We start from the raw sequence: 15337 nt of genomic DNA on the forward strand, positions 1-15337 counted from the left end.
CATCCTATGCATGTACTTAAGCCAGTAGTCCTCAACCTCGTTAGACTCAAGACACCACTCAGAAAAGTGCTGGCTCTTAGTTTTCACTCTTAACTGTAGAAAAATAATAGAGCAATTTTTTTGTTGCAAAGACCTCAGGAAGACCACAACAGGTCAGAATGCTTTTAACATTATAGATTCCTATTTGAAATCTCTGGGTTTCTCTTTTGAATCATTTTTACGCATCTAAAAGTGCTAACATTGTATGGCACCCCTGTATGGCTCAAGGCACCCTGGTTGAGAATCACTGACTTAAGCAATACAACAATACACTACAGTTTCTACTTAGTCATGAATGAATGACATTTGCTAACTGACTAATGATTTATATGTAATTACGTCAATTTGCAATGGATAAAAACAATGAGATTTGTTAAATTCATAAAAACAGAATTAAAATTGTTTTCATTTAATATAAAACGTTATGTTCTAGATACCTAAAAAAAGTTTATCAAAATACTGTTTATTTAAAACTAATTAATGAAAGAAATTATATGTAGCTAGTGAACTGTTCTTCCAGATTTCAGAACGAATATGTCTCATCAGCTCCCACTTCTGAAAAGAAGAAAAAAAACATTATCTCTGTACCTGGCTAATACAAACAGTTTCTTCACATCTTGGTCGTTTTGCAATCTGCCTAATTTGCAGATGAATTAAGGACAAGATAGTCATCTGTTTAGGGCAGCTTTTACAATTAAAAGGCACTACTTCTCCAATCAAGTTGGATTTTAAATCGGTGGTCCCAAGGCAGCTCTTTCCTGTGGCTCTGTACACCCACAGTTGTTCTGCAAAACCACGTTTGCAAGTGGATATAGATAGGGAACCTAATCCAGTGAAGTATCCAGGTTTTGCTTCATATCAATTTGGCATATCAACAAACCTTGCATTTAGCTAGCAACTTTTAGCAATTCAGTGATTTGACTCTCTAAAGCTTCAGCAGCAAGAGTATTCTATAAAAATTAATTATAGTTTAATATTCTGTTTGACAGTTTTTGTTTTCACTCAGTCCAAATGGATTATGGAAAGTAGGGTTCTATTTAATCCAAATTAAATGGATTATGGAAAATTTAGGCTTCTACTGTCTGTCATGTTTTGTTACAGATTTTTAAGGAAAAAATGTGCGTTTTATTTAAGTAAAATCCAGTTTAAACAAAGCTGATTTTTTAATATCAGTTTTCATCCATCAATCATTCATCCATAAAGCTAAAAAATTGCTTATAATGCTTTAATAGTTTAAATTTAATAATAATTCAATTTCCCCCTCAATTGTAAATTGGCTAAATATTGTCTGAATTGCAGTTTAGTACAAATCTGAATGACAAAATGTTTTCCATCATCTGCCTGACTATAAAAAAAGCATCAAGTAAACTCCTATATTATTCATGTCTTGGTAAACATCTTCTGAACCGTAATAAAAATAAGACCTTTGGACAAGAAACTACATACAAAATTTCAAAAAACAGATTTGGAGCTCTTTTTTTTTTTTTTTTTTAAAGTGATTTTTCAGTTCAACTTTATGCCAAGTATGAGCCAAGGCTGAAAGCCAGGTTTCATTACAAAATTTCTTCTTTTTCTTGAGGATAACAAAGCTCAAGTATTCCAGGAGATTCTGTTATTTGATACACGGTGTTATATGTGATAAGCATGCAACAACACTAAATATAGATCTCAGCTAAACCCAATATATTTGGATTCCAGTGTACAAAGTTTCTTTTCAGGATGATTACTGGAATTATTCCATGTATAATACTTCTGATTATACCATATTAAATGAATGCACTACAATATCACTGAACAAACTTTGATTGTTTAGAAAAATGCGTCTTCACCTTAATAACTGATAATGTAACATTCTCTTTATTAAGCAGAACCAGAATGTGCTAAATAAAAAAATCCTGGATTACTTATTTTAACAAGTTTTTTTTGGTTTTTCGGGCATTTTTGCTGGTAGAAAAAGACCAAAAGATGGAGGAGTTGCACATATTTCTCCATACTCCAATGAGAGCAGCAGAGCTGCTGCTACCATAGCCAGTCCATGTCTATCCTAGATATGCTGCTGGCTTTCTGTTTTTACTGAACTCTCAGATAGGGCTGAGGCACCATCTCTCAGTAAGCATTAGTCTGGTATGTTGTCATTCCTCCATCTGAAGGATGGAAATAATGGTTTTTTGGGGATATTCTTCCTTTAAAACAAGCTATTGCCACCCTCCTGCAGCAAAAAGATGCTGGAGCTGGCACTACTGGAAGCCTGATGCTCTCATAGCAGTATGACGCTACAACAGACAGTGATAACAAAAACAACATGCATAAAGTGACAGCCTTCTTAAAACTGGATATAGAATATGCTGCGAGAACAAAAATGCATGCATAATATAATAAATTCTCTAGCACCCACCAAGAAGTATTTCTTGCTTTTTGGGGTATATTCAGGATCCCATTCCTCTTCCTTCGGTCTCTTTTGAAAAGTAGTATTTGAGTTGCTGGGACCAGTATTTGTACCAGCAAAACCTCCTCTGGCTCTTCCTCTGCCCCTAATTCGAAACTGATTAACCAAAGCGTTTATGTATTTAATCAATTTACATATAGCCACAAACCACACACTCAAATTGTACTGTGTTATAACCAAAACACTCATTCTGTTTTTTTCCCTAAGAAAATAGATCATTGCATAACAGTCATTGAAAAATTCACATGTAATATTTAAAGTACACCATACTCAGTCTGAGATATCTTTAGGCATCTTTAGACATCAGTGCTACTTATGTACTTAAACATTTACAGTGTTTATCCATTTCATTCAATGGCTATTTAATGTAAAACACAAATGCCACTGGGCCAGGAGCACAGGCCAGACCCCACTAGACAGGGAAAGTGCCTTTAGCCTTTCCTAACCGGTGGCCTGGTGTTTACGGCATTTTACAGGGCAGTGAAGTTAAAATCTACGTCTCCAGTTCTAGTTAAGTGCCCTAATTAGGCTACTGGATTAAAAATACAGGTTATTCTGTCAAAAAGCAAGTCCACCTGTTTCTTTCCTAACCACCATTTTGGAGACAGAGCAGCATGCTATCCCAGATGGAGTAGTATCGCCACAGATGGTCATAATGGAATTTGTCTGAGCATGCTCAGAAGGACAAGTCTAGTCACAGACAAAAATAAGATCTCTCCAAGTGGAGAGAAACAACATTTAGTAGCAGTCAGCCACCTTCAGGCAACAGAAACTGAACCTAAAGGTTTTCTTTGAGCCAATTATTCTATTTAGTTAAATATTTTAACAGCATTTGTAGAATATGTTTACTCATGATGTGCTCTTGGGGAAAAAATACAAAGCACTTGCTAATCTTAAACAAACGACTTTCAAATTTGGCAGTCTTTGGTTAGTAACAATGAAAGGTTACAAGATAATGTTCCAAGTTTGTTTTTTCCTGCAAAGTACATCTAAAGCAGACAGAAGAAACCAATAGATTTGGAGCAGTATAAGAAAAGAGCAGATTTGGGGGAATTAAAAACAAAACATCCTAAGAAAGACTCATCTATACATGAAATTATTCAGGAAAAGCAAATAAAGTTGTTCTGGAAAACTTGTTTATGGATAACTCCATATGCAAATAAATGTATTCTGGAATAAGGCTGTCTACAACATGGTGTTATCCATAATCAGCTATTTTATTCTCAAGTCAGTCTATTTAAAAATCTAAATGAACTTTAAAGAAGATAGTATACACTAGGGGTTGGCAACCTGTGCCAGATTCAGCCCACAGAGCCACTGAGTCTAGCCCAAAAATGTAGGAATTCATCAACATGCTGTTGTGGGTTGAAGCAGCAATAGCTGGGTCCTATAGCACCTGCCCACCTGCTTCTGTCCCAAGCTGGGTCATTTCAATCTGCAGCTAGAAAAGGTTGCTGACCGTGGGTATACAGCATGTTAACAAAATGTTCAAATAACCCTAAGTCTAAAATCTGAACTGTGCATCTCACTTGTAAGTTTACTGTAAAACAGTTTCAAAGCATTAAGCTGTAAGTTGTGTCACAAGAGAATATTTAAAAATAAGGTTAATTAATACTCAGAAAAAAATGTTTCTTTGCATGGAGTTAGCCTTGCAGAAAGTGTTAACAGCAATTTCTCTCAGGGTTTCCTAAAGAAAACTGGATTTAAGTGCAACAGGCCTGTCGCACTTAATACACCTAAACCTACTAGTGCAGCTTCTTTTTATTAACAACCCAGCACTAAGAAAGAAACTGCATATTAGAAAGTAAACCCAAACTACAGGAACTGTGTGACCAAAAGCTTTCCCAACTGTGAGTGAGATGTTGAAATCTTTTGCTTGTCAGATGGGCTGCACAAGTGAAGAACAGAAAAGCAAGAGACCGAGTCCCAGGTGACTATACAGAAGGACTGAGTTCAGAACATGAGGCTTGAATTGCTTAATGTTATTTAATCTTTAAACTAAATTGGACTAAACGGAGCACTGCAGCATTCCCAAACCTTCTCCAAACACCGCAAACGAAATCAGGAGACAATCTGGAAAGATGATTTAGGAAGTGCTAAGTAAGTATGGCATTGCCTAAAGAAAACCTGGAGTAGAAGGTTTAAAAAAAAAAAATCTAGACCAAGTTTAAGAGCAAACAAGCAGGCTGAAGAAATCTTTTTGTTTCTGATAGTCTTGAAGCCACTTCATTGCAAAAATCAGGAAATGATCACAGCACTGCCATTTTGGACAACGTAACACCACATTTACTTGAACACAAGGTTTTTTTGCTCCAGTCAGCATGGGGAGAAAAGCCCCCCATTTAAATTTGTATTAAAATACATTGTTTATCACTAAACTGCTGCCAAAAGCAGCATGTGCTCAGTAATGGAAACCAACTATAAAGTAGATTCAATGCAGCCAACACTGAGCATGACTATGAAATATATGTCCCAACTGGGCAAACATACTGGTAGGAACCTACCACAAGGATAGTGCAGCCCATTTAAATAAGGTTCATGGTAATGCCCATTAAATGAAGTCCCCCTCAGCATTGATACCCCCCACCCCCCCAAGTCATAATAAGCCACTACACTGCATACATTTCAACTTCCTATTCATACCCACAGCTGAGCTGTGGATTCTTTCCCATTATTCCCCTTTCTTCACCATCCTTACATATCTGGCAAACATCATATGGGACACCACAAACAGCTCACCCTCTCTCAGCCTGTTGCATGATTAGTGTGGCCCCTCCCTCCATGAGATGAAGCTGAACCAGGCTGCCCACGCCTGATCTGCATTTAAATTTTTGGAGCATCCCAGTACTTGTAACAAGAACTTTCAGTTCCAATCATGAGTGGTAGCTAATTAACACACAGATCCTTTGTGTGGGGGTATCTAGCATATAATATAATGAGCACTGCTGAGCTATAGGGTCACCATGGCTTGAAATGCTAGACTCTGGTGGGACTCAATTAAAAAAAAACTATATGATAAATGATACGCCTTTTGGCTTTGAACTAATATCATGCCTAAGCAACGCTCTGGTTTTTCTTCAGAGTTTCAAAATCTTTTGCCATGTATTTGTGTCCAAGAAGACAGTTCTCCTGAATTACACCCCAGGAGAACTGCTCTTATAGCATGGTTCATTCAGTACCTGCCGAGGTGCAACGGCTTTAAGTCCAGTTTATGGAAATGGGAGTCTCCTCCCTTGCCTGCTCCAAGGGCCTTATCCTAGAATCATATCACAGAATCACAGAAGTAGGGTCAGAAGGGACCTTGTAGATCTTCAAGTCCGACCCCCTGCCTGGCCAGGAGAAAAACTGGGCTCCAATGACTCCAGCCAGGTAGACATCAAGCCTCTCCTTAGAGCCCCAGGGTAGGAGCCAGTACCACTTCCCTTGGAAGTTGGTTCCAGATCCTAGCCGCCCTAACTGTGAAGGTAAGGGCAAGCACAACTCAGGGGCATCTGAACCCCATGCCTCTGGGCTTGGGACTGCAAGTAGGATGCCTGTCAAAGGATTTGAAGCATCTGAAACTCCAGCTGTGGGTGGAGGATGTTTGCTGGTAGTAGGACCACTTATGTTTCTGGACTCCTGGATTTGGAATTAGTTTTGGCTAATTTGGCCTCCGATACAAATTAAAAAAAAAAAAAAAAAAATCTGCTTATTTCCAGTGGTCAAAATCTTGGCTTTATGCCCACTTTATGGAAATGGGAGACTCCCCCTTAGCTTGCTCCTGCAGCCATACAGCTGAGCATAAGCAAAACTTGGGGGCATCAGAACCTCAAGCCTCTGGGCTTAGGCCTGCATGTAAAATGCCTTGCCAAATGATATGGATGCACCTGAAGCCCCAGGTAGTAGTGGAGGATGTTTGCTGGTCATAGGGCCTCATATGGTTCTTGAGTAATTCATAGATTTGGCTAATTTGGCTAGGAAAACAAAAAGTTTCCTTAATAAAATCTGTTCTATATATAAGTAGGTGCCAATGTGCTGCTTAAAAGTGTTTATGGAGTACATGTGCTAAAATTTGAAAAAGGTAAAATGCATCAAATTCTAGATGAGCAAGCCCATGGGTACTATATACTACAGCTATATTCAATTTCAAAGTCAACATTTTCATATTTTCCCCTCACTTCCATGTGCTCAGGGAAAAGCAGAGTCTGACAGTAAGGGGTGGGGGGGCAGGGGAGGAAAAGGGGCTGCAGGCAGAAGGTAGAGGACAAAGGAACTGACCCCCCAGATTTATGTTCCCTGCTGTAGCAGTGGGAGAGGACAAAATTAAGGTGAACCTTCAATAATTATATTGTTTACATGGAAGTTTATAATAAATGTATACATTTTCCATATACAATATCTAATTATTGGGGTAAGGGCAGGTCATCTTGTAATGGAATCATAGAACATTAGGATTGGAAGGGACCTCAGGAGGTCATCTAGTCCAAACCCCTGCTCAATGCAGGACCATCCCAGACAAAGCTCTGTCTAGCTGGGTTTTGAAAACCTCCAAGGATGGAGCTTCCACCACCTCTCTGGGTAACCTGTTCCAGTGTTATACTACCTGCTCCCAGTAAAAAAAAAAAATTCTTCATAATATCTAACCTAAACTTCCCTTGCTACAACTTGCGACTGTTGCTCTTTATTCTGTCATATGCCACCACTGAGAACAATCCAGCTCCATCTTTTTTCAAACCTCCCTTCAGATAGTTGAAGGCAGCAATTAAATCCCCTCAGTCATCTCTTCTCCAAACTAAATAAGCCCAATTCCCTCAGCCTCTCCTCATAAGTCATGCCCCAACCCCCAAACCATTTGTGTTGCCCTCCGCTGGACTCTCTCCAATTTGTCCAAATCCTTAATGAAGTGGGGGGCCCAAAACAATACTCTAGATGTAACACTGGAACAGGTAACCCAGAGAGGTGGTGGAAGCTCCACCCCTGGAGGGTTTCAAAACCCAGCGAGACAAAGCTTTGTCTGGGATGATCTAGTTGCAGATGGTCTGCTTTGAGCAGGGGGTTGAAGTAGATGACCTCCTGAGGTCCCTTCCAACCCTAATGTTCTATGATTCTATTACAAGTGCTGAACAGAGGGGAATAATCACTTCCCATGACCTGCTGGCAACACACTTACCAATGTGGCCCAGTATGCTGTTAGTCTTCTTTGCAACAAGGGCAGTGTTGGCTCATACTCAGCTTATTGTCCACTGTAACCCCCAGGTCCTTTTCTGCAGAGCTGCTACCCAGCCAGTCAGCCCCCAGCCTGTACCAGGTCAGTGCATGGGACTGTTTCATCCTAAGTGACAGATTTTGCACTTTTCCTTGTTGAACCTCATGAGATTCCTTTTGGCCCAATCATCCAATTTGTCTAGGTCACTCTGAATCCTAGCCCTACCCTCCAGCATATCTACTACTCCCCCCAGCTTGGTGTCAACTGCAAACTTGCTGAGGGCGCACTCTCTGCCATCTTCCAGGTCATTGATAAAAACATTGAACAAAATTGGCCCCAAGACTAACCCCTGGGTCACTCCACTGGATCCAGCTGCCAACTAGACGTCAAGGCATTGTTTACTACCCCCTCCAAACCCAATCCTCCAGCCAGTTTTCTATCCCCCCTTAGAATCCATTCATCCAGCCCATATTTCCTTAGCTTGCCTGCAAGAATGTTGTGGGAGACCGTATCAAAAGCCTTGCTATAAATCAAGGTACACCACATCCACCAGTCTCCCCACATCCACAAAGCCAGCCATGTCATCACAGAAGGCAATTAGGTTGGTCAGGCATAACTTGCTCTTCGTGAATCCATGCTGACTGTTCCTAATCACCTCCTTCTCCTCCAAATGTTTCAAGATGGATCCCTTAAGGATCTGCTCTATGATTTTTCCAGGGACTGAGGTGAGACTGACTGGTCTGTAGTTCCCTGGATCCTCCTTTTTTCCCCCTTTCTTAAATATGGCATTGATTGGCTTTTCCCAATCATCTGGGGCCTCTGCTGATCACCATGAGTTCTCAAAGATGATGGCCAGGGTCTCTGCAATCTCAGCAGCCAACTCTCTCAGCACTCTCAGGTGCATCCCATCTGGCCCCATGGATCTGTATACATCCAAGCTTTTCTAAATAGTCCCCAAGCTGTTCTTTCAACACTGAGGGCTGCTCGCCTCCTCCCCAAATTGCACTTCCTGTGATCCTCCTCTTGCTACTGACATATCCGTAGAAACCCTTCTTGTTACCTTACATCCCTTGCTGCAACTCCAATTGCACTTTGGCCTTCCTGACTTCATCCCTGAATGCCTGAGCAATGCTCTTATATTCTTCCCTAGTTATTTGTCCAAGTTTCCACTTCTCATAAGTTTCCTTTCTGTGATTTAATTTACTGAAGAGTTCCTCCATCTTATCTAATGTTGAGTGAATACATTAGCATTTAAGAAAAAGAACACTACTAAGATCAAGTTAAGTTAGCAGCTCTTGGTATTAAGAATCTAAAGCTGGAACTTCTCAGAAATAAAATATTATCTATAAGACATGGTACACGGTCTTAAAAAAAAAGTGCAAAGCCATGCAGACTGGGAGATGCAGTACACCTTCATGCTACCTTTGTGGGCCTCCTACGGGCAGAGTTTAGCACAGAATGGAAGGGGACTATTTTATTACAAGGATAGCTTTCTTCTTTTTCACCATCTGGCAAGAACCTGCACAGAGAATTTTTTTAGGAATTGTCAAAGGCCAGAAGTCAGCTTCTGGCTAGTATTTATTTTAAGATGCACATTTCTAGTTCCAAACAACATTTATAGCTTATAATTCATATAAACAAGTGTCAGCTTACATCATTTTGGTAAGTACTGCAGTCTCTTGATGAAAATTAGCATTGGTTTTGGATGAAGGAGACAAGTCTCTGTATACGAGGGCTGTCAAACTCATCCACCATTGTAAGCTAGATGAGTTGCCCCAGATCCATAGGTCAGATCTGGAGCATGGGCTGTTATCTGGCTCGCAAGGCTGGAAATGTGGTGGCTTCAGCATTAAATTTCCACTGTCCTCTGAAGCCATGGCAGCCAAGCGCTCATCCCACTGCATGTTTCCAGTACAGGCCAAATGATGCTGCTCCATGTTCCAAATCTGGCCCGCAGGGCTAGACATTTGACAGTGGGATGAGCAGCAGGAGTACTAATTTCAAATGGTTCTTTAAGCCAGGTAAATTATTGCTGCCACTGCTCTTCCTATGAGCAGTCCCACAAGCTGGACCTGGAACACAAAGCCACATCATCTGGGTGTTAGAAATTTGGTAGAGGGATGGGTGGTGGCTGCCATGGCTCTGGGAGCCATGGTAATTCCTGTTGCCACTTCTCACTACACCACTAAGTTGCAGGGTTCCCAAAGAGGTGAAAGAAACTGAAAGACATGGCTCTGTGGGCCATATTTCACACCTCTGCTCCACACCTTCCTGTCCAATCAGCCAGACTTGGCCAAATCTACACCCATACTCTCACCCCTTAAAAAGAATTCTGATACAAACCCAAAAGTCTCATCCAAAACAAACTGTATATTGAAATAATTAACTTATAAACTACAAAAATATTTCAGTTTACTTGCACTGCTGAAATTTCTGTTCAGTCTATGATAGAAAGTGCAACATGTCTATTCAGATTACCCTGATTACAGTAGTCTTGATATCAATAAGCCTATGTAAAATACAATTACACAAATCAATAAAGAATTCAATCATTTCTCATTTAAAGCTTCTCCTTCGACTACATGATCAACATTATATAAACAGACACTTGGATAAGATTTCAGTGCATGTCCCTGTAACATGCCTCCAATACATTTTGCCCAATTTAGTTTTATTAAAACTATAACAATTATATAAACATTAAGGTGTATATCATTTAGGAGGCTATTCTACAATGTAACCTCTTGTTAAAAGGAAATGTGTCTGTTAAACCTGTTTTTGTTTCAATTTTTTCTGTTCTAGTTACTTTCCTGTGAATAGTGTTAAACTTCCCTTCATTGGAGCTTACAGCATCCAAGTACTTATAATAGTCTTAAGTCTTAATCATAGTTTAACAGTCTTAATCATAGTGTAGCAGAATTATAGACATTGAAGTCTTTTAATTTTTTCTTGTAAAACAGTCCTTCCAGACCCATGAATACTGGGTTTCTCTTTGACCTACCTGGAAGGAATCATTATCTTTTAATGGTGGGGTACACAGAAGTGTACAGTACAGATTGTAATAACAGTACAGATACAGCAGGCCATTTCAAAATTGCACTGGCCTTTTCTGGCCACAAAAAGGTATGCTTATGTCTAATTTACCATCTCTTTCAGCATTACTCATTCATTATTATAGGCTACATGAAGGAGTCATTAGGACAGTTAGAGGTTACTCCTTACCACTGAGTCTGGATATTTGCAAGTTACATCTGGGGAAAAATGCCAGTTTCAAAGATGTCTCTCTCATATGTTTATTTCTGGCTCATGATCCTTATCTCTCTAGGTCACTTTGTGCTATTTTTCAGTCCTCGCTGGTGTTTGCATATTTCCCAATTTCATATCTGTGAATCATATAAACATGCTGTTCAGACCATTTTATAAATTAGCGGTTTTTAAAACCATTGTCTGAGGACCAGCAATAGTCAACACAACACTTCCAAGCCTCAATGATACAGCATTCTCCACTGGTCAACCATCAGCTTTGTTGCTGACTGTAGTCCAGGCCAGGCCATTCAGTGAAACATTAAAGAACAAAAGCAAGCATCCCTTCTTTCCCCAGATGGCTATGCAAGGATGCATATAAATTTAACCAGGTATAAGTTCATAAATGCCAAAATGAAAAGGGTAACACACAGGAGGACAGAACTAAACCACAAAATGACCTGGAATAACTGGAGCAGCATGTGACAACAGGCAACAAATCAAAAAATTAATTTTAATAAATGGATGATGAATTTAAAAATCTTATCCCAAGGAAAGGAAGCCAGCTGCATGGTTACAAAACAGAGAAAAAGGCACGCATCACATCCACTGCATTAGCACAAGTTTATTTCCCTCTCTGTTTTTAATACCGTCTTGATAAGTCCCTTCTGTGTAATCAGCTATTATGGTTACTGCAAGAGAAGGAAACCTTTCAGTAGATAGTCTTCAGCTGTAATCCACTGTACTTTTTAAATAATCAATATTTTGGATAACAATGGCCTTGGTCTAAACTACGCAGCTGCTTCACAGGTAAGTCTGAGAGTGGGTCTACATTCCCAGCTTCCCTTCCCTGTGGCAGCAGAGCCCACTTTCTGCCACAGTTACACCAGCATTCTTGGGGGGGGAGGGGGTGCAGGGCAAAGGGAAGATTCTTCTTGCAGTGCCTGGCAGACAGCAGAAGGTACATATAGAAATAATCCTTGCCCTCTTGCTGCAGGCCCTTCGACAACTGTGCCTTCTGGCAGCAGAAGCAACCTGTGTAAGAAAGATCTAACAAAGATGCTGAAAGTCTGACCCAATGCCAATCACTGCTTTACACTGCTCTAGTTATGCTATTGCTTTTACTGTACTAGCTATTTTTTCCTCTTTTGCAGCTGGTTTGAGTCAAAATATTCCAATATTAAGCATAAGACTTCTTGAAACACTTCATATCTCAAATCTTGGGAATATGGTCTCTAAAGCCAAACCACTGTCATAACTAAAAATTTATACTATTTAAAAACTGGACAAAAGGGAAGGAACAGAGAATAAAATACTTACAAAGGTGCCTCTGGGCCTGCTGACTCCTGCAAAACCAGAATATTCCTTCTGCTCATGGTGGGTTTTGAATTCTTCATCTCTTTCTTTCTTGCAGTCTTTTTCTTCTCGGGAACTGGATGAGGAGGAAGATGGGGAGGAAGATGAGGAAGATCGAGAACGGTCTTGCTCTCTTTTTTGTTTACTGAAAAATAAAAACCATACTGTGTGCTGTTTTAAAAATACTAGAGTCTGTAGCATGCTACATTAAAGGGGGTCACTTTATATTTTATGAAAATCTACCTCCCCCATTCATAATAATATACACACACAAAATAATACATATTTTAGGTGTTATGGTAAAGTATAGTTTACTTTCCAGCTCCTTCCTCATCTTTAACATATTATAGGCACATACTATTCCTAGTGTGTTGGAAAAGTAGCTGTCTGCAACTGCAAAATTCCTTTTCTGGTGTTTGATTCAAGGAGGAGTTTTGAGATTTTAGGAGGTTTGTTTGTTGTTTTTTTAACTGCCTTTTTTGAAGGCATGAAAAGGAAAAAAATGGAAAAAGGAAGAAAACCCTGAAGGCAACATTTTAAATTAACTACATAATTCAGTTTTCACATACTGTTGAAAACAGCAGACATGGTTTGGGCTTCCCTAAGAGAACATCAGTATAGGATTAGCCAGTGGATGATAGTGTGGATACCAGTCAGAAAGAAAATGGGAAGAAGGAAGCATAAGTAAAATTCATCATATACCCAAATGAAATGCAGGAAGAAATTCTAAATAGCAAGACTTTGTATTTGGCAGCCCCATACTGGTACTAATTTGACTTGATTTACAAAATTTTAATACAATATCCAAAAGAAGGTCATACCTGAAATAACTCTTACCACTGCTACACAGTATCCACTGAAACATAACTATTAAGGACTAATATTTTCTCTTAAAAACAGGTCACTGGCTTTAGAAAAATACATAAAATTTCCCCTTTTCACCCATGTTAAACTTAGATATCAGTAAAATTCTCATACTCTGGGTGTTATGAGTTGAAAAAGTGCGGAATCAAGCATAACGAACCAAAGTTCTTACACAAACTGTTTATAGAAATGTACTGCATTGAAGTCCAACCTCCTGATGTAGCCTGGATAATAGGACAGATTAATTTGTCATTTTTTTTTTCAGTGTTAGCTTGCTATTCCAAAGTTTTTGTCCTCATCCACCATTAGCCGTGTAAAAGACAGATAATACATTTTTGCTGTAAAACAAATAATTTTATTTGTTTAAATTTAAATGTTCCATTGCACAGTGAAAAATGAAAGCAATTAAGCTTACAATTACAAAAGGCTAATTAGAAGCTACAAACTACTGAAGAAATTCAAATATTTACCTGTCATCTTTGTAAGATTTGTAATCCTTGTAATCTTTTGGAGTTTTCTCTTGCTTTCTTGAGCCACTGGATTCCCTGGAACCTTTAGAGTCCCCTCGTTCTTTACTTCGCTCTTTTCTACGACGGTCAATGTCGTGTCGGAGGTCAGCAGAATCGCACTTTAATTTTTTATCACCCTGTAGAAGGAACAGATTTCAGGTACAGCATCTTAAGATAAAAACAACTCAGAAGAGAGTTTTTGAACTGGAAACCAATTTCCATCCCTTGACTTCTAAAAGAGCAACAGTTTGCCTAATTTCAATGACTCTTCAGCTCATTGTGTAAGTTTCGTATCTCAGAAAATTGATTTTTACATTTGGTTGATTTAAAAAACCTTAAGAACTTAGCTTTAGAAAAGATTCTCCTGCTGAACAATTAGGGAGATTATTTTTTGAAACAAACAAACATTCAAACATTTTGTTAACACCTTAATTTTTCTGAAGAACTTAATCATTAGGACAGTATGAACACCTGATCAAATGCAACTATACCTCTGATAACATCTGCAATTTAACAAATAAATTCTTATCCCCTGCTTCTTGTCCTGGGGCTGGCTCAGCACTTCAAAAACAGGAAGCTCAGAGGAAATACCAGGAACAAAGGGAAGGAACTAGAGAAAACTCAATCCTCTAAGAAAGGACAAGGCATCACACATGAAAACTGTATTTTAATACTTTCTTAGATTTTTTTGCTAATGTTTTATTCAAGTCTAGGGATAAGAAATAATCTAGGTCCAAGTACTTTTCAGATCCTGAAAAAATGTAGAACATAAAGTTGATATTAACCGAAAACCTACTTTTTGACCTTCTTCCTTAAAGACTCTCTCTTCACCTGCTAAACGGGTATGCTTTCTCAGGGCACTTGGAGAGATGTCAATCCTCCTAAATGTAAAACAAAAAAAAGTGTCTAGCCACACATGCATGTCATCGCTTCTGGCTCCTGGTAATCCTTTTGAATATAAATCTGAAAAAATAAGTCAGTACCATGAATTTTTTCCTCTTTTTAGTCCATAAAGCCCCTTAACCCTTTAAAATCCAGTCAGATATTGAAAAGCTTGATTTTGTCTCCTGAAATATACTAAATACACATGTGCAATGAAGGGCTTGCTTTCCCCTTATTTTTAAAAATACATAAAGGTTAAATCATTTCAAGAGCTCTATATAAGATGAACGAAGTTCTCTCAAAAGTCATCAGCAGTTTCGCATGCTTTTAAAAAAAAAGTAGAAAAGCCAAAAAAAAATTGCAGCTTAAAAACGGTATCTTTGAAGTAGAAAACTAACATGAAGAGGTTATATATAACCTTACAAGCATCATATTCAGTCAAAACAACACACCATGCTGTTCTTTATAATTTATCCTGACGGTTTACAAGAACATATATACACACACACACACCCCCTACCTTAGCTTACCTTTGAGGCACAAACTTTTTTAACTGCTGTAAAATTAATACACTTTAATAATTTAACAAACAATTCACAAAATAAGCATGTATATATTGGGAAATAAGCACTCATGGGACTTTTCATCTCAACATAGGTAGACTCAAGGTTCAATACTGAATGTGAAGTAACTTAACTCATAAATGAGAAACCAAGGCAAAGAGAAAAGACTTGCCACAAAGCCACAGATGGAGCCAATATTGGGATGAGAGCTCAGGAGTTCCAGGCACCTACTGTAATCAGACCAGTGCAT

General features: G+C 38.8%; 1 protein-coding gene across 7 annotated transcripts in view; it reads right to left on the reverse strand.

Moving 5' to 3' along the window:
• The window catches only part of BCLAF1 (BCL2 associated transcription factor 1), a 35103-nt gene that overhangs the window by 1439 nt on the left and 18327 nt on the right, over positions 1 to 15337 (reverse strand). For 3 of the 7 annotated variants that reach the window (XM_090039891.1, XM_090039928.1, XM_090039901.1), the window contains exons 8-11: positions 14439 to 14523; positions 13604 to 13779; positions 12234 to 12414; positions 2435 to 2581 (exon numbers count right to left, since the gene is read on the reverse strand). In XM_090039891.1, the coding sequence (XP_089896017.1) occupies positions 2435 to 2581; positions 12234 to 12414; positions 13604 to 13779; positions 14439 to 14523 (589 nt within the window). Of the gene's footprint in view, positions 1 to 2434; positions 2582 to 10892; positions 11054 to 12233; positions 12415 to 13344; positions 13472 to 13603; positions 13780 to 14438; positions 14524 to 15337 lie in introns of those variants that run through there. The other 4 variants (XR_016441423.1, XR_016441422.1, XM_090039910.1 and 1 more) reach the window with 4 other exon arrangements.

This window comes from Crocodylus siamensis, chromosome 1, assembly GCF_052110815.1.
Source record: "Crocodylus siamensis isolate JL-2025a chromosome 1, ASM5211081v1, whole genome shotgun sequence".
Lineage (NCBI taxonomy): Eukaryota > Metazoa > Chordata > Crocodylia > Crocodylidae > Crocodylus > Crocodylus siamensis.